Here is a 21156-nt window from a genome sequence, read left to right as displayed (position 1 = left end):
AAAAAAATGTAACGCAGTTTAAAAATAATCAAGTACGATCTCTGTAATCTGTATACTTTTAGTACTTTTTATCTTCTATTTTGGTAAAAAAATAAATTTGCTACTAAAGCGGGGGCGCCCTCAATTCGCAGAAAACTTTTGGCAACGCTTTGTTTAGTTTCAATATTGTTTGCTTAAACATACCTACCGAATTGAATTCTTGGTAACGTGCTAATAGAGTGCGCAAATACTTTGAAATTGTAGATATTAAGTAATTTCCAAGACGAGTGCTACACTACTGTGCCTCTCGGATGAAAAACTTTCGACTTCGAATCGTTTGCATATTCGAATCGCCAAAAGATTTAGTATGAAAACTAAAACAGAGCCCCTCCGAAAGTGACGTAAAGTAAACTCAGTATGAGAAATGGTAGCACGAAACTAATTTTGACAAAGAAAATTGACACTTTATTGAATTAATTCGAAGGCTGAATATCGAATTTTATCGAATACGCTAACGATTCGAAGACGAAAGTTGTTCATGCTAGAGGTATTGAGTGACGCAAGTAAGGATTTCGCGCACGATAGATTTATGGAAGTGCAGAATCGAGCACTCAATCTTTAGTCACAATCAAATTCTTGTATAACGGAGTTTACAAAGTTTAGAAATAGAAAATCGTTAGTACCGAAAGGTATACTAACTAGTAACTAATATGAAGACAATTTCGTTTATTTTTAAATATGTTTTTGGTTAATAAATTGTACGTTTAACAACAGTTATGAGCATCGAAATTATTTTCGATAAATCTAAAAAAAAGTAGATTTTATTATGCGAGATGTAAGAACTTATACTGATTGCCTTATCTAAAGTAACTGCACGGTAACAACACAGAACTAAATTAAAATTCAAAACTAGTTCCAAGTCTTGCATTAAGAAAACAACAACAGTGCTTAAGTCTCTTTGTTTTAAATGTTTGCAATCGCCTGGCGCACGAGATATTATTATCATAATAAATAGTATAATTAATAGCGTAAATCTAGTGACCCAGCGGTAATCAGTCGTCACCTCTATTTATAGATCCATTGAAGATCCTACAAGTTCATAATAATGTGTATAAGGCTAGTGGCATACATACAAACTATTCACAGTCCAAATCATAATTATCATCATGATCCGGTCATTTAGAACAACCCCTTTTTAAATTACCAGAGGCAAAGGGAGGATTTGGTCTACACCCCCCATTCTGGTTACACGGATTGGGAACTTGGAAAAGTGTTAAATAAATAAGCACCTGTGCTTAACGGTGTTCACTTAGACAACTTCCAAGCATCATTATGTGGAAAATTATAGTTTTATTTTTATATCTCTGTTAGAATGTCCAGAGTTACCGATACGGATTTTCAGGGGATTACCTTCATTTATTTGCTTGCCCTTCAGGCTATTCAAAGAAGATCAGAAGACAGTATCACGGTTATATTAACTCTAGATTGTTCGAGTATAATATTGTATTGTCAATTCATCCTCATTCCGTTTACATATTTACATCAGCCCCGATAACAACAGTTACGCCCGGCTCGGCCCAAATAAATAAACTTGGCTTATTTCGACGAGCAGTGAACCTGAGCTAGATGAGTTAATATCCCGTGTTATCCCCGATTATGAATGAGTTGATTATGCATTCGGTTTAACGGCTCACATGTTAATATGATGGAAAAGTTTGTTTGTAGGATTGCATCTTGGAGATTTCATTTAGGTTAAAAACTACTTAAAAATTTTTGTTATTGCATTGAGATGGTAGTTTTGCTTTTAGGTAAAACTTTGGATAACAAAAGACAAGATGTTAACGATATGCATTCCTATTAAGAAATACACTAAAAACACAAAATTAATTACTGAAATTAGGTAAATACATGAGTTACGTAATATGAAAAAATTCGGGGTAAAATACACTGTAGTACGTAAACAATGAGCGACGATGCCAATACATATAAATGTAATACATAATTTAACATGTACATGAAGTTAAAATAACAGGGTCAGTGTAAGATTTGTCATGTATTTCTTTGTGACCAGTCGCTTTACTATCTTTTTTTTTTTTTTTTATCCACAACGAGGAAGCTCTTGGCCTGTATCTCACCTGATGGTAAGTTATGATCAGGCCGAAGGTGGAAGCGAGCTTCACCCGGAATCCTCAACCACGGAGGAACTGGCTATCTTACCTCTAACTGCCGGAACACAACAATGCTGTTAACATTGTTGTTATGGCGACAGACTTAGGTAAGATGGTGGTAGCTNTTTTTTTTTTTTTTTTTTTTTTCCACAACGAGGAAGCTCTTGGCCTGTATCTCACCTGATGGTAAGTGATGATCAGGCCGAAGGTGGAAGCAAGCTTCCCCCGGAACCCTCAACCACGGAGGAACTGGCTATCTTACCTCTAACTGCCGGAACACAACAATGCTGTTAACATTGTTGTTATGGCGACAGACTTAGGTAAGATGGTGGTAGCTAGCCAGGCGGACTTAGAACAAGCCCTACCACCAACCAAACCGAACAGAAAAATCTGCCCCCACTGGGAATCGAACCCGGGACCTCTGCGTCTGAAGCAGGTGGTCTTACCACTAGACCACAGAGGCGGTTAAATTCATTCTTCATTGAACTTACAAGTTTTATCATTCCAGGGCTTGGTAAAAACTTCTTTTTTAAGTTATAACAATCTGTATTGGAAGTGTACCCTCTTCTCTGATAGAGCAGAACGAAGTTATGAATAAATTGAGATCAACGAATGCTAGAATGTCTACAGGTTCACATTAATTCCTTACCTTTTCAGGGGTCAAACTTTACATAAACCCGCCAAAGCGATCTATGGCTCAGGCTGGCTGATCGCCTAGTGCACAGGTTCCCAACATTGCTACAGCTAGAGTATACTTACCTATAACAAAGAAAGAAGCTCATGATAGCACAATAGTTACAGGTGGCAGCGTGGGACGTCCACCCACAAGGTAAACCGACGACATCATAAAGGTAGCAGGAAGGCGCTGGACGCAGGCCGCTACCAACCGGGCAGCACGGAAAGCATTGGGGGAGGCCTATGTTCAGCAATGGACGTCCTATGGCTGAGATGATGATGAAGGCTTCTAAAAAGTCCATCCCCATTACCTTATATAATACCATAATTCCCAGTAATCTTTCAAATAACAATATCTAATCCCTGCATTCACTACATTTTCAGTTAAAATATCATTGCTATCGAGTAACTGGACGTTACAGTGAACACAAGTACATAATTTGAAAATGTTAAGGTATTTAAAATATTTTTTATTTCAAACAAAACTTTTTAATCTATACTAGGTAATATTATAAATGCGAAAGTAACTCTGTCTGTCTGTCTCTCTTTCACGCCTAAACCACTAAACCGATTTTGATGAAATTTGGCATAGAGATAGTTTGAGTCCCGGGAAAGGACATAGGATAGTTTTGAAACAGGAACGCGCGTGTTAAAGTTTTCTGTGACAGACAAAATTCCACGCGGGCGAAGCCGCGGGCGGAAAGCTAGTTCGAAATATGTAAATAAATAATCACGTACAGTTAATTGACGTGAACACAAGTAATTTGAAAATGTTAAGAATATGTTTTTATTTCAAACAAAACTCTGTTGTATAAATTATCACGTTTAGTTCATTTTCCTTATCTTAAGACTTTGTAACACTTTGGGAACCAGTGACTTGTGTAATAAATATTGTATTTAGGACAAATAACCGTTTCGTTCCGGGAACCGAGCCGTCGAAATAGATCGATGGAGACGTCATCGGTTTTTAGTATTCCCACATATTCTGTTGACGGCTCATAACGTTTTATTTCAATAAGTCCTTAGCGGAAAACACAAGGATTTAAAAGTAGCAGGAAGGCGCTGGATGCAAGCCGCGCCCACTACTAACCGTGCGATGTGAAAGTCATTGGGGGAGGCCTAATGCTCAGCAGTGGACGTCCTGTGGCTGAAAAAGTCCTGAGCAATTCTTATCTTACCCAAGAGAAAACTAATAAAGTTTCTAGCTGCCTGACTGACTATGGATGCGTGAATATCGCTCGTTTCGGTGTTTCTGTCAGCCACACGGGAAAAATAATGTCTAAATTATAAAATGTGTCTAGGTAGGTATATCAAACAAATTATTCACAGTTCATATTTTGTTGTTAGTTTATCAATCAATATTAATAATTTCTCAAAACTTACCAGACATCATGCAGAAGCAAGTTGTGTCTTCATCGAACTTCTCACTGTCCATGTCTTTGTTACTTCTTGTAAAAAACACTTTCGAGATAAATCTTCTATTTATCAATTAATTCACTTACACTACACATATTTATAACACATCTTGCATTATGAATTTTTAATTTAACTGCGATTATCTTCACAAGTAAAATATCATGACAAGATATTTTGTGTAACTACCCGCAATTTTTTTTATTAAGTATTATGACTTACAATAGCTGAGAAGCTTGATAGCTTGTGGTCCGAATATTGTCATGTGTGTTTTTTATGATAAAAAATATTGCTTTAATTTACTTTCTTGACTGTTAGACTATAGATAGCATTATTTAATTGACCTACTTTTTATGAGCTGTCAAAACGTAATTCCTCCACATATTTTTTAATATGGCAATACAATCCAAGGCGTCATTTATTTTAGTCTCAATTGATCAACTTATTCAATTTCAAAACAACAAAAAATTGAAATTTACAGTTAATTCTAAACTAATTGAGTTTTTAAGACAAGAGATCAAGTTTTCTTTTACAAAAGATGTCCTTTGATATTATTGGAAAATGGTGTCAAACCCAATTATGTAAAAATACTTTATGGCATTTTAAAAACCAGACGATCGTATCTAGATGAATTGTACTGTCCTGGATTGATACTGGTATTAATATTTTATGAGTCTACAAAGTTTGATCATAGGATTTTGAAATAAAAGACATAAGTTCACTGTTTATCACTTTTTTATAATTTATTTTCACAACATTTTTATTTAATTTTCTGTAAAATTTACAATAGCTTAAAACTCCTCACAAATATATAGTAATTATGTACCGCAACAACATCTCAGCGCTTCGTGTTTCACGAAACAGGCAAATTGGAAGAGAAAAATAATAGCTACGATGTAAATATATTTGATAACCTAACATTAAGCTTAGACAACGTAAGGCGTAAAACTAGCAACCCTTAGGCCGTGTCTAGATGATGCGTGTTACGCGTTTGTTCTGGCGCGTATTACGCGATTATAATTACGCGTGTACGCGTTTATATTGACATGTACTGGCTTATTATATGGCCCGTTCAAATTATAGAAGAACAGGCGCGTAATACGCGTCATCTAGATACGGACTTAAGCTAGAGAGTCGAGAGTTGCCGGCCGCTTGCTTTTAACATATGAGCGAGCGGGGCGGCACGCGAGTTTCAGTCCAATCGAAGACGTGGCAAACAATCAGAATGGAGGCAAAACAAATACATAACGAGAAGTGTGTACTAATTAAATTTAAGCGATGCAAACAATTCACTGGTCGAGTTATTAAGTAGAATCAGAATATTTGATCTAAGTATTATGTATGATTATTTATAAGTGAGAGTCAATAAAGAAGGTAATTAGATTTCTTAAATCTCCGCATGATGCCATAGAACATTCAATGGAAATAAATGAGACTATCTAAACATATCTGACTGAATACTGAAATTACACAGAATGGATTCGGTGAAATTTCATCAATCAGTTTAAGAAGTGGAACGGACGCGTGAACGAGTTTAGGAAGAAGAAAATGAATCTAGCAAGTATTTTTTAAGACAGCAAGATGGAATGAGACTTCTTTTGTTTACAAATGAAACAAAACCTTTTAAAATTCCAAATAACTCGACAAGGACGATTTATATCAATAGACGTGCGGTAAACGCGGTCATAAAAAATAAATTACACACATCTCTATAAGTGTATTCGCATTAATCACAATTAAACCGTGTCTGAATAATCACTGAGGATGGTGGGTAATTAGGTTTATCGAGCTGCAATAATTTATTCGCGTTTTAACGTGTTTCACTCGAATTTTAGCATTCCATATTAGTTTGTTTTGCCACAAAACTGTTGTTTGGCCACCCCAAAGATTTCTGATACGTCGCATTAATTTCAGGCGCTTGCGTACATAACATCATAACTACTCCGTCATACAAATTAAATTAAATACTATTCTGACTTTATATCCACACCCATAAACAATGCAACCTAACTGGCAACACATATCCGAAACAATTCAATGTCTTTTGGCTATTCTTAAAATACAAAAAAAGTTTTAATAAATGCTTCAACGACGGCTAATTTTAAAAAGAGCACGCAAATCAATTAAGATGCACATAGCGTTTGGTTTACATATTACACACTTTCGCTTGATTACACAATATAGAGAATGATTTCATGACATCGATTCATCACGTCATCGATCGAAATACGACTTTATTCGTCGATTTCTTATCATAGTTATAAACAATAGTGCTGTAAGATATATTTTTAATAATACTTTATCATCAAGCGTGTATAAAATACGCAACCAATCAGATCTCAGTAACATAATTCAAAATAAATCAGTCAGAACCAACTTTCTTAGAACTTCGAACATCTTCTCATTTTCTTTTAACGACTACATACTTTTGTTACATATATTTTTCCGAGAAGACACCTTCAGCCCAATGAAACACTCCTATTGCAATATATACATATTCACCTCGACCAATCACGGCACGCAAGCGCCTTGACCAGTGCTCGATAATAGTTTAAAATTAACCATTACAAAATAAGGCTAGCAGAAAACTGATGGTAACTTTAGAAAAAATAAAACACTAAACTATATTGCAATGTCTCTCATGTAAAAACACTAATTTGAAACATTATTTAGACCGTTTCTGGAAGCAATTCGTCACAGTTTTTCTGTTTTTATGGAAGAGCTTTTATAGTCTGACAAGCATAATAATAGGCGTTTCCCATCATCTTCTTTACATGTTAATACTCAAGAACTCATAGCCATGTTGAAGTCGAAATATAATATCGATTTGAACATAAGCCGTCCGATAAAAACTAAGCATCGATCATAATATCGCACCTGAATCGCTGTTCCTTGAAGATGGTGAGACCAGCCCACGCACCGACTGTAACGCAGGTGGACCAGCCACACGTTGCACTTCAGCAATATAAGTGACGTGTTCCCGTTACAAAAATCACTGTGATTTCACCACCGATCCACATGCATTACAAGCAGCCCGCGCAAGTTACCATAACATCAATAGAAATCACAAAATCATTATGAATACTAATTACGCCAGGAGGTAGTTATGCCAATACGAGTAGCTGATCTACGACATAGTATAACAATCACAGTTACAATAATTATGACAATAATAAAGATGACGTTAAAATACCTGTCAAAAAGACTTCAAATCACAACTTAGACGCCTGTCTCGATATAGCGAGAAGTAACACTAGTGATAATTAACTTACATTCACTCTTATAACAAATTAATGGAATATACTTTAGATTCCGATAGCTATATTATGTACTTCATTTATTATAAGTACAGACGACTGAGAACTATGACTAATTAGGGCTATACTGTTCGAAAGGCACTGCGTTTCGTTTCGCCCATGTGGTTATGCCTTATATAATGCTAATATAATACAGTGAGAATCGAACGAGAGGGAAGGCATCTGATATGCTTCGGTGTTACAAAATTAATGTCGGTTACATTCAAGCCCAACGTTCATGGGTGGAACGAAGCGTTGACCTTTTAGCTGGCATCGGCGCCTCGGTGGCATTTGCCGAAGACCGACGCCGATGCGAGCTAAACCGCGTGCCTAAAAGAGGTGTCAAGGCCGTTCGCCCTCAAGGATGTTCGCAAGTGATCGAGTGACAAGTATCGAGTGACATACACCAGTCACATCACTTCCCCGACTTTTGCACACAACTGTCCAAGTAAATTTACAAAAGCATTAATTAAGAGCATACATTTCTAAGAAGAATCCTTACTAGGCGATTGGAACAGCTCGCGAAGCTCCTTGAAGGCGACCGCCCCTTACTATCGCATAAAAATTTCATGGAGTTAATAAAAATGAGATCTCAAATTTTGGTTCGATAGTGAGCAAGTCGGAAATTCGTTCAATAAAGTCGATAAGGTTGTTCCGAAGTATTAACGATATTAAGACTACTCTAGAAGCGAATTGTACTTGATTACTCCGGAGCTCTAGGGGCTAACGCGTACTCCATGCCCTACAAGTAATCCATGCAATATATTGTATACATATACTATATTTAGTTTTGAATGCATTCGCAAATTATCTAAAAACATGCACATTTTGGCCGGACATTGTTTACACCATCGTTCATATATCTATATCTCATTAAAGTACAACAATTAGTATATCTCTCTATTGGATTTAAACTACATAATAATGTAAGTAGGTATATAATCTTCGACAACAGGTTAATTCTACAACAATTAAATCACATTTTTTCATACCATCTACTGCTTTAATATAAACTGTAATTGATGAGAAGTTAATTAAGTAAAAAAACATGTTCATAAGTACTCTGTTACTAACATGACTGCTACTTGTAAATGTTCTTAAAATATTTATATAGTTTTATCATTATTATTAAGAGTGAACTTTAATATTGTACACACCTTAGTTCTAAATATTTTTTTGGGTTTTATGTTTTTATATGTTTATATTTATCTTAATTTGTTACTTCGTATGCCAAGCCGTATACAATACTAGAGCGATCACGAAAAAGAGAAGTGTATACATACATCCTTTGAGATTTAATAAATACGTAGTAAAATAGTTCTTTATATCCCCATAGGAACAGAGTTGCGGGCGGCCGCGCGGCCTGCGGTCGTTGCGATCGCGTTGTATTCAAATAGAACGGAATTTCTCGCGTAAAGGCCATCGGACAAGGCCGGACTTATTTCTTTTACTTCAAAATGTCGCTTGCAAAAATATACAAATCTTCCATTCAGTTACAATTAGCGCGATACTTGCTTCGGTGCAATAATAATAATAATAATAATAAATCGTTTATTTGCTCAGAAACATGGTAACAAAATGGTCGATAGAAAATGTACAAGCCAATTAAAAATAATCATGCGTTCAACGGTGCATCCAAACAAGAATAACCCAAATCTCGTGATTTTGACTGCGAGAGACATGCCACTACTTTTATGGAGACATAATCATTAATAATAAAAAAAGCTTAAAAATAATTAAATAGTCTTTTTTATAGGCAGACCATCGACTCGGACTTACTTACGGCGCGTCCGTTTTACAATTTATTTAATCGCGTGAATAATAATTTTCGTACTGCTAACATATTAAGTTATCAACACGAAAGGAGTACGACTAGAAATTATTTCACGAGCGGCGCGGGCGAGCGCGGCGCGGAGTCGAGCGGAGCCGGCGACAATTGACGTGCGAATTGATCGTGTAGAGTGAGCAATGCGAATTGACAGAGTCCGCGTCTTAATCGTGATCGGTCCGACCCGCCCTCCGCCGAAAGAAAAACGGGCCGAGAGCTGAGCCGTGTTCGCGCCTGGCCTGTTGCGAGTGCGAGTGTCAAGCGGTAGTGAGCGGCCACTCGGTTCCAACTCATAAGCTTAGTGCAGTTCCATATTTGAAGCCCGCTGCGTGTGAACAAAACTGAGCGTGCCGTGTACTTGCCATCAAATAATCTCCCTGATCCACCAATCGTCACTCATCAACCATAACACTCCACGCTGCTCAATCGGCGAACACCGCACTCGCATCAGCCGAACCGCGAACACGGCTCTATACGAAGCGTTAGAATCACTAAGTCACACTCGCTAGTACAGCTGGGAATCGTACAGATATATTTTATTTGTATTATATACATTTGGCACTAAATTCATCGTCGATTCGTGGGCGTGAGGGCGGTCGCGTTGGGTCACGCGGGGCACAGCGCCGGCCGGTAGCAGTCGCAGCAGGGCGCGGCGGCGGCGGCGGCGCAGGCGGGGCACGCGGGGCACACGGGGCACGCCGCGCACACGCCGCACGCGAGCACGTAGCCCGGCAGCACGAGCGTGCGCGCGCACAGCTCGCGGCACGCCAGCGCCTCGATGAGCGCCAGCGTCTGCCGCCGCTCGTGCCCCATGAGGCACACCGTCGACTCCCGAACCACGCCGTGCAGGAGGTTCAGGTACCTGCAAGCAACGGGCGCTGTCACATTTGCTGTCGGTCTTCTTACTGGTCCGAAAATATTGACCAAACTTCTCCAAAGTCTTGAATCTTGGGGGAACATTCTTTTTGACACAGAAAATCTCAAGTTCAAGAAGGGCTAAATTGGTTAGTCATTCAGTTTTATTGCCGGACTTTGCAATAAGTCATTTCACTTGTATTTTTTGGTGCTTACTGAATAAATTTAATAAGGATGTAAAGGACTACATTTATACAATAGGTACATTTATTATAGAAAGGTTTTGACTCTCACCTGGGCTTGAGCGTCTCTTCATCCCGGCCGACGAAGTGATTCCGCAGGTAGGCCTCGAGCTTGGCGCGCTGCTGGCCCAGCTCCGGGAAGTCGATGAAGAACCTCGAGCACATGTAGCGCTCAAGGGTTTTGATTTTGTCCGGCCGCGCCGGCCGGTAGCCCTTGGCCAGCAGCGCGCAGTACTTCAGCAGCCCGCCGCCGCGGATCTCCTCGGGCTGCCGCGTCGCGATCAGCTTCTCTGACAGGTGCAGCAACGCCTCTCCAAAGTCTCCGTACACGGATTCCCCAACAACGGTCGGGTAGAAGTTCTCCCCGATCGGCAGCTGCGCGCACTCGTGGAACGCCAGCAGCGAGTCCAGCGCTATCTGGAACGAGTCGACGGAGAACTCGAACTGGCGGCGCATCGTGTCCACGAACTTCAGCTCGACGGACTTGTGGCCGCGCGAGTTGCCGAGCGAGATGAGCGACCAGCGGTCGCCGTCGGAGTTGACGCGCACCATCTTGGAGACGTAGGCCTCCTTCATGCCGGCGGGGTTGGCGCGGCGGCGCGGCGTGGTGGGCGGCATGAGCGTGGCGAGGTGGCCGAGCACGGCGGCCTTGACGCGGTCGCAGTGGCGGTGCGTGGGCAGCTCGGCGGTGAAGATGAGGTCGATGTCGGAGTAGGGCTGGGCGCGGTCGGCGAGCACGTGGGAGGCGGCGCCGCCGTTGAGGCGCACGTCGCGCACGGCCACGCCGGCGCCGCCCGCGCTGGGCGCCGCCTCGAGTCGCGCGCGCACGCCGGCGACGAGCTCGCGCAGGCGCACGTGCAGCGTGGGGAAGTTGCCGCGCCCGTGGATGGCCACCACCTCGTCCATGACGTCGTTGAGGCGCCGCACCTGCTCGTAGCTCAGCACCGCGTGCCGCTCGCCGCCTCCGCAGCCCTCCTCCGAGGACGTGTAACTCGATTCACTCTGCAAAAGAAAGAGAGGGCTGGTTAACATCTTTGTTCTCCGTAGCGCTCGCACACTCATTGCGGGTGCGCGTCGCACAGTCGCGACAGCAATATAATTACGCGCGAGCGATAAGGATGGGTAGCTTGGGGTCATTGGACAAAATTCTACGTGCTCACGAACCAGGCTTTAGTTCTTTGTAGTAGTTACTAATTGTTGCAGACAGGGAACATAATCCATGACATGCGCAAATGATAGCTGTTTGATGAAATAATTCTTTGACTGTACATTTATAAAATCGATTAAAAATAAATACTTACCCCCTTACTAATAAAACTTACACGCTCGTTGAACAGTGTTTTAAAGTGACGTTTAGTATGGAAATGTCATTTTAAAACAGTGTTCAACAACTGTGTAACTTTTTATTAGTAAGGGGGTTAGACAGACGGACAGACGGACAGACGGACAGACGGACAGACGGACAGACGGACATGACGAAACTATAAGGGTTCCGTTTTTGCCATTTTGGCTACGGAACCCTAAAAAACAGTTACCATTTTAGGTTTTTAATACAGTTCCAGCTAGTAATGTCCTATTGTATTGAGAATAATTTCATCGAGTTTGTAGACCGAGAGACAATACCTATTGGACGTTACGATGAGCCTTTTGTTTGGGTGACATTAGACAACCGGAAAGTCTGACGCTGGAAGTAGGTAGGTCTTGGCCGACTTGCTATTTCCAACGGGATTGCAGTATTGGTTTGAACAATGGCTAATGAATGATTCTATGGTCTTTTTTCGATTTGTCACCGCAGTTTTTCAAACACAGCATCGGTTCCAGTTGTCAGGCCGCGACAATAATGGATGGTCGGCCATAGGAGTGGCATGACGTAAACTTGATGATTTTGAGGAGCATTAAGCTGCGAGTATGCCAAGGTTCAGCCAATTTGCGCTTACACGGCAAACGCTGGGTGTTTGTTCAATACGGAGTTAAGTGCATCGAATACATAAATAGAGGATTGGGCGAGGTTACTAAATGTCATTCGATCGTGGTTAGTAATAAATATCGAAGTCATTCTGTTAAAAGTATGTAGAAGGTAAAGCCTCCTCGTATTTGAAGATAATATTGACGAATCATAACTGTATCTTGGTTCCAGAACTGTGAACATTAGAGGTATAAACATTAATAGTTTACGTAAAAGTTTTTTTGGGAATAAGTACCTATTGTAAATACTCTTTACAACGTACTTTTAGTCCGTAAATGTGTCATTAAACCTTTACTTGATAAATACTTAAAAACAAGTGAACATGTGCTTTATTTTTTTGCGAAAACAATGTAGATGGGGTATTTCTACGAACGTCATACGATTGTGAAGAAAAGAGAAATGAACGTGGAATCCTGTCAGGCTAACGAGAAACAATAAAGGAGCGACGTCAGTCGAGCCATCAGTCAATATGTCTTATGACGATAAAAGCATTTGTTTCTATTTTAGGTTGAGAGTTTGTTATCGTCTTTTAAAGTCCACTAGCCTTATAAGAATAGGTACATTTTTGCATGATTAATTCAGGGATATGAAGTCATAGTAGAGTTCAGGTTTGACGCTATTTTAAGGCCTGAAACCGCGCTGGTGATTTGTGCTCTATTTTTCCCCAAAAAACAGGAGTTGAATATTAATTATGAAGCAGCATTTAATAAATAATTTAATAGAATCGTGTTTATGCATACTAAGAATGCGTGAGATAAGTAATAAAGAAAATAATGGTTCCTATTCCGCAAACTTGGTATAATTTAAACAAAACAGTCGAGGAAGCAAAATGTTAAAGAACTATATTGCATATTAGGTAGTTTTTATTGGGGTTATATAATGGAATGTTATAGATTACTTTCGTATTAAAATATTGAAAGTGATTGTGTTCAAGTTTATTAGCCGATTGACATTGTACAGCAATTATTTTTTATTACGTTATTTTGAATTATCATTAGTGTCATTATTTTGTTATCTGAGTTATAAATTCCAAAGTCTTGCGATATCTTGTTTTGGACTTTTCACATTAACATTGAAATATCAAATTGCTTGTCAATGCCACGATATCCGTGACAAACACCATATTAGGTTATGGTTCAAATTGAAGTGCGACCAAATCAAATGATTTATTTTAAAATGATTCATTGTTTACTGTTTTGATACTTAAGTCGTTTGCTATGTTATCATTTGATTGTTGACGCTTATCTCAATAACTCTTACATAAGAATGCCACCAGCTAGCTAAAGAAGTCGAAATGAAAACTAAAATGGGTAAGTATCCCTTCAATATTGCTGAAAATCCTGAAATATTTAAATGAACATACATAAAGCCATCTGCACTTTATAACTACATATTAACTTGAATGTTACACTTAAATCATAGAATTGAAAAACGATTTAAATAAGGTTTTACTCCTATACAATGCACCAAGTTGAAATACTTGGCCATAGACGTAAAAAAACTAAAAATATCTGGTGGTGGAACAGACTCAAATCGTTCATGTAATTTTAATAATTGCGTCCAAATTAAACGTCTGAATGAACTAGTGAATGGAAGTCCAAATGCTGGAATTAGGAAGTGAGCTGCATACCAGGACACGGGCCAAATAATTTAATTAAGGCCGTTTTAGGAACCGGACCTTTGCCGATAAGGTCTGTGGACTGATAGGGCTGACAGCTTAAAGTTTGTCGGAATATGTTGAACCGTTTAAGCCAGTGTTCATCTACAGATATGTTTTAAAAAGATATTTCTGTCAAGTTCTTTTTCGAAATTGTTTTGTTTTTTACTGCTAAAAAAGTATTTATTTTGTAAAAAAATTGAGCTGGTTACGGCCGAATACTGAAACACTACTCAAATCTGTCACTCAGCTGACGGGCTCCTAAATTTAAGTATCCTTCAATTTTAAATGGTATTCTCAAACGCCACTCAACGGATTTGAAGCCGTGATCAGCTAAGCAGCTCTCAAATGTTTACATAATGGCAACATTTACCAAAAAAAGTATGTTTTCATTTACACAAATGATAAGTTATCATCTTTTATCCATTACACGCAGCATCGTTTGGTTATGTATTGTCTTTTATGGAAATATACTCAATCAACTTAACATAGAACAGTTTATTTTTAGTTTCTATTATATATAAATCTCGTTTTATCATATAAAAATAATAATGCTTGCATTTTTATTTAATTAAAAAAATAATTTTAAATATGATACTTTTTATTGTTGAAATCTATTAAGTGGCGATCGTGGACCGAAACGTAACCACAATTGACATTTATCATTGTTGACTGACAGAGCATCAAATTGACAAATCAACAACTCTTGGAAATGCTGCTATGCGATGTCCCCTTAATCCTCAGAAATAGGCATGTTTATGTAAAGCGATTTCATAGCAGCTATTTTGGTTGTTACTTCGTGCACTATACGATGCACAGTTGGCTGTTAGATGTGGAAGATATCACCTAGTACACGTTCATAACTTCCCGTTGCGTAGAACAGTAGGGTTATAATAAGTATTTGGTCCACTGGTTGTATGGCATTTGGTGAGGGGTTTCAAAGAGCTTCCAAATTATGAATCCAGAAACAACACCGTTTCTTTAGAGACGCGGAACCTCGCTCGGAATTGCATGTCATTATAATAATATTTTTCAATAGCGTTCAGCCTTATTGCGTTCCTGCGATTAGATCTAGATATTTCCTCGAGGCTCGAAAGAAATGATAACGACGACACACATTATTTACCACTATTTAGGTCGTTTTAGGTATAACAATAGGATTTAAGATACCGCGCAAGCACTCTCAAATTTAACAGCTGCTTAAGACGATTTGACAGTTGTTTGAGTAATGCTTAGCGTTGAATGGCGTTTCAGTATGCGAAAATTCATTTAAGTGGCGTTTGAGTGCAACTTAATTTGAGAGGTGCTTAAAAATTGAGAACTGCTCAGATATTGTTTTGAGTATGCGAAATGTAAGTTTAGGAGCTGCTTAACTATTTGAGAAGCCGTCAAATATTTAAATGGCGTTTCAGTATTCGGCCGTAAGTGTGAAAAAAGAAAAAAAAACTTAAGTAAGATGCATTTGCATAAATATTTCAATATCACGTTCTTTCAATGTGCGAGCACCTGTCTAAAGTACCTTTATCGATAAGGGGGAATTCCCGCAATATCAGTTATTAAGCAATTTGATAATATTGATAATGATTCATAATACTCGTATTAGAATAATAATCCGTACAGTCATGGCAACTTACGAAGTTTGACACCGATACAACCGAACTGTCTGTCTCTTTGCACAGTCACTATACAACTACATTATTTGGCCGATTCTATTGGTCTTGCAAACTGTCAAAAAAGTTCTCAAAGATCTAAATATTAAATAGCAACTTTCATGGTTATGGTCACCTTATAATATTAAATAAATAATAATAAATATAAATAAATATCCTTGGACATTTTACACTGCGCTTCTAGTCCCAAACTAAGCAAAGCTTGTACTATGGGTACTAGACAACGGATATAAACATACTTAAATTTTTTTTTTTGTAAATACATACATATTATACATAGAAAACACCCAGTCCAATACAAACAAATATGTTCATGCACACAAATGTTTGTACTGTGCGGGAATCGAACCCGCTACCTCCAGAATAGTAGTCTGCTTCGAACCACTACACCAAACGGCCGACTAGGCTAATATTAAAGGTATAGAAAATGAAAAGGAAATCCCTTCTGTCGCAATATAAACTTGAACTTGGTTACGTCAGCCCTGCTGACACTGGCATCGGCTTATCGTTATGAAATATGTCACCGGCCGCTACAAGCACTTCAATGGGGAAACTACAACGGATGCGTCAGCTGGCAATAATTCACATGTTTCCAAGTTTCCAACACATTCGGCTTAGCCTACCCGCAGTCTACAGACTTTTTTCAGACGATAGTTGGGCCCGAATCTAATTTGTATGAAGAATCGGCCGATCCAATTACTGATCAACTGTCCGACCCAACTATCGGCCAACTAAAAGTCGATGGTCGCGCCTAGGCTACGGCGCCTGATTACTTCAAGTATCAAGTTCAGTCACCGTCAAATAGTTCGAGACAGAGTGGCCAAAAGTTCAACACAACCTTCTTCCAACTGTAACGTAGATGTGTTGCGAACTTTTTGGCTACTTTTCGTGTCACGAACTCTTTGACGCTGACTGTAACTTTATGCTGACCAAGAGCTAAGCTGGTATACCTAGCTAATGCAGTTTCCCATAGTGAGGGAATAGTTTGTAGTTTGCATACGTAGGTACATCTACGGAAAATTACGTCAGCTACTTGAGCTAAGCTAAAGTAACTTAGTTTAGTTAGTCTGAATGATGACCGTTTGTCTCGATGGTTAGCATTAATGATTTAAGTACAACACCTGCCGCGGTTTTGATTGCTGTTGGGTACAAATGTTGGTGTAGTGGAGTTAAGAAGAGCGTCAGGCGCGGATCCAGCCCTCAAAAAAGGTTGTGGGCACAGCCACCAAAAGTATGCAGTTGGATCACTACATGCCCGGACATACATACATGCGTATCGATCTTATCAATAGATCTTAATTAAAACAAGCAAATTAGGGTTGTGGGCATGCCCACAGTGCCCACAACGGTGGATCCGCGCCTGAAGAGCGTTTATACTTGGAGTCATTAATAAGTGCCTAAACTATACGATGCCTAAATTAACACTTTTGCATTGTGTTTTCGTAAGCAATATACCTAGTTTAAATGCTCACTTGGCAACATTGAAGGCTCAGCGAGTGACGTCAGTAACTTGGCAGCGTTGCAGCTTGCCTGTTGCTAGGGGCATGGCACAACTCACAAGAGCAAAGTGGCGTCAATTGATATTGCTACGTTTATCTACATTACGATAATGAGTTATGATGGCACTGCGTTTAAAAAGTTGAAACTTTTTGTTGAAAAGTATTTAAGTATGTTTATATCCGTTGTCTAGTACCCATAGTACAAGCTTTTCTTAGTTTGGGACTAAAAGCGTAGTGTAAAATGTCCAAGGATATTTATTGTAAATAAATTGTAGTAAGTAATCTTACAAAAAATGAATTCAACTGTAGGTATGTTCATTAAATTGCTGGTTTACAAGTCATAATTAAAAGTCAAAATGTGATGTATGTTTAATATTTTTCAAAAGTTACTACAATATTAATTAAACATTATTCAATTGAGGAAATTGATGGAAAACTAGATTTAATTATACATTAAAACCATTTAGGTATTATAGTGAGTGTCTCTTAAAGGAAAATAAACTGTAATATCATACTTAAGTACCTATGTGCTCTGTTGTGATTTTCCTCTGTCTGCAAGCATTTTTGGATACATTATCATTACTATGACATACCTACTTGAAAAACAAAGAACCTAAATTCTATCGTGACAGTAAAATACCAATATAAATGTCAATAAGCTATTAAATATTAGTTTTAATGCACCTATGATTTACTTTATTATTAATTAGCTATTGCATGACTAGTATAAATCAGAACAAAAAATAACTAGGTATGTAATGTATCTGCAATAAAAGAAATCCCTAATAATAAATAGGGTCAAAAATTATACGGGAATCATTCACCTCTAACACATATAAAATATGTACATTTGTATGTGTTTACAAAACAGGTTAAATTTTTAAATTAAAGCCATACCACAATAAGACCTCATTTGCGGCGATTGTAAAACAAAAATAATTAACCTACAGTTAAAGTATCTTCATCCAATAGCGTAGTTTCTAAGCAGATAATTGAAGTGCGAGTTGATTAATATTGGTTTATTGTACAATTTAACTAACTGATTTATCAAAGTGACAAGGAAAATGTTGCACATTACCTGTGTCTTGACTCGAGCATCGTAATAAAAAATAGAGTCTTTAGATATTCTCATTCATCAAATTAATAACAAATATTACACGCCGCTTCGTCCGTTGGATTTTGTTTTATCTCTCTTTAAAATCACTGTAATTAAATCATCACATCTAAAGATATGATGGGTTTCATATAGAACAATCTTTCGTCTCTTTCATCAACTACTTCAAGTAGGCAAAAATATACCCTATATCCTTTTCCAGGTCTAGATAATCTCTATTGGTTTAGGTGTAGAAACCAACACACAACACAATATTGTCATGGACATAAAAGACATACAACCATTGAGTAATCATGCGCATGTTATGCATACAGGAAGGCCCATCGTGATTAGCACGCCTGTCAAACACAAAAAAGCAATTACCATTCACCGGGCCGGTGTCAAAAGCCTTGGGCGTCACTGAAAGCCAGTGTCACTGTCAGGGCCCACCGTCAGATGTTTTTCCTCGAGTCCAAATCAGCTGTTTTGTACAAGCGCGTGCGCAACCGAACGACAGCAAAAACTATCGTAACCTTTGCCGTTCTTTAGTGGGGAAACTGACTTGCAACTACGACGTGGTTGGAATACTGTTAGCGTTACGACATTTTTTATGAGTGAGTTTTTCAGATAATTTACATAGAAATAAACATCCTTGTAGGGTAATTGCGCCGGTTTTCCGTCCAGCTCCTGTTTTCGTCCATTTGACCGACTTGCCACAAACAAATACGGATAATTAGAATACAAACCTAACTTTCCGTGCAAGTTTGGACTTGTTACAATCTATAATATCTAAGTAACAGTTCTGCCTACATGAAAATGTAATTTGATAAGTAATAACTCCAAAAAAATCTACGGAAGTTGCTGCTGCACACAGGTGAATGGAAAACGTCGTCAAGTTAGAAAAAAAACGTGCTGGTAGGGAACTTTCATGGTATGTTTAATTACTGTTTTAGCTACTTTATCAAGTTAGGAAAAAAACGTGTCGGTAGGGAACTTTCATGGTATGTTTAATTACTGTTTTAGCTACTTTACGTAATGTTTTTTGGCACGTATGGCTAATTATTAGCATAATAAACACTATTTTAAGGGTTTATTAAAGTTTTTATATGGAAATCTTAGATAATTAAGTGGACTAATACTAGCATAACAATTTCGCAAGATTTTGGTTTTCGTCCACGTGGACGGAAACCCTGACACCTAGTTAATATTTTTAATAATCATTTTACTTCAATGGACCTACAAAATACAATGTTTTTTCTTCCAATATGATCTTTATTGCTATTACATTAAACATTTTAGTTAACGTCCACTTTTTAACAGTGATAAACCCATAAAAACCGTTAAAAAGATGTGGACGAAAACAAAAAACAGCTTTAAACGTTGTTGTGTTTTCGTCCATGACGTCATGAGCAAGCACTGGGGTGGACGAAAACCAAAATTAGCTATTCCTGTATATCAGTTTTCGTCCATTTGTCCTTCGACCTATTGCAATATTTTCCTAAATTTAGGTAAGAAACTTATTTAAATCTTTTTGATATTATTTGAAAGCTAACAAAATTACCTTTCAAATGATATACCACAATCCATAGTTACTGTATTGTGGAATTGGTTCTTAGTTAATAATTCAACTGCACCCTTTTTTCTACACAGTGGTCGAAATTAGTTTTCGTCCATTTGTCCTTCGACCTATTGAAATATTTTCCTGAATTTAGGTAAGAAACTTATTTAAATCTTTTTGATATCATTTGAAAGCTAACAAAATTACCTTTCAAATGATATACCACAATCCATAGTTACTGTATTGTAGAGTTGGTTTTAAGTTAATAATTCAACTGCACCTTTTTTTCTACACAGTGGTCGAAAACTAGCGTACACTAGGACGAAAACTGATTTTTTTGGACGAAAACTAGTGAAATCGCCTCTTTTGCATAAAATATTTTTTATAAAAAAACCCGTGGTATTTACTTATTGTCATATAATATTAACGTAAAGTAGACTATGTAAGGACTAAAACGACATATGATACATATGAGTAAGGGTATTTTAAAATATTTATTTTGCATCACAAAGTTGGCAACTCCGATAATTGGACGAAAACTAACGCACTTACCCTACTTCATTTCAAAGTCCGCTGCTGGTTTTCTTTTGAACGCGTCATAAAACGTACAAGTAACATGACCGAATCGAAAATATTTCGATGAGTTTTAAAACGTCTGATATTTGATGTTCAGAAAGTATTAAATACAACCTACCTAACACACTTACTCATGCTATAATAATACCTACATAGAAAAGTTGTGTATGTGTGTGAAGTGACATAAACACCGTGATAATTTATTTTGTATACTTTAACAAGTAGTAACGAATCATAGATCCGTATTTTTTTACTTAGACGAGAAATCAGCTGTCCGCAAGGTCGCATGTTTCGTGCCAAACGGCTGTACCGTATCACAAGTTACATTGTTGTGTGTGCTTATTGACCGTGGTGTGTGGATCGAAAACGGTTATGCAGATGCTTGGATCAAGATTCAAGTGATTTAAAGAGTTTTTATTTAACTTTACAAGTCCTTGACTGAAAAATGTTCATTCAGAAAAGTTGAATTTGCTTCATTTTCTCCATTTTTACACACTTTAAGTGGGATGACATAAAATCAAAAAATAAAATTATCTAAAACTTGCACGTCACTTTTTATACTTATCTGTTTGATATCAATGTAAAATTATCTTGAGTTGGGCATACCTACGTCAGAATAATTCAATCTACAAAAAAAAAGAGGACGATTAAGTTTCAAGATTTTCTATTTTTATGTACGGA

The 21156-nt window shown here is 37.9% G+C and overlaps 1 protein-coding gene across 4 annotated transcripts in view; it reads right to left on the bottom strand.

Annotated features, from left to right (window-relative positions):
* Nucleotides 1–4952: 4952 nt before the first annotated feature.
* The window catches only part of LOC114354936 (terminal nucleotidyltransferase 5C), a 274706-nt gene continuing 258502 nt past the window's right edge, over nucleotides 4953–21156 (bottom strand). For all 4 annotated transcript variants that reach the window (XM_028307545.1, XM_028307542.1, XM_028307543.1 and 1 more), the window contains 3 exons: nucleotides 10509–11458; nucleotides 9129–10221; nucleotides 4953–9055 (listed from right to left, as the gene is read on the bottom strand). In XM_028307545.1, coding sequence (XP_028163346.1) covers nucleotides 9966–10221; nucleotides 10509–11458 — 1206 coding nt within the window. In that variant the 3' untranslated portion in view covers nucleotides 4953–9055; nucleotides 9129–9965. The remainder of the gene's footprint in view (nucleotides 9056–9128; nucleotides 10222–10508; nucleotides 11459–21156) is intronic.

Source organism: Ostrinia furnacalis, unplaced genomic scaffold (genome assembly GCF_004193835.3).
Source record: "Ostrinia furnacalis isolate ACB-3 unplaced genomic scaffold, ASM419383v2 OfSCF2279, whole genome shotgun sequence".
NCBI classification, from domain to species: domain Eukaryota; kingdom Metazoa; phylum Arthropoda; class Insecta; order Lepidoptera; family Crambidae; genus Ostrinia; species Ostrinia furnacalis.
The sequence above is the reverse complement of the archived record's forward strand: the minus strand, read 5'-3'. Positions and strand labels throughout refer to the sequence as shown.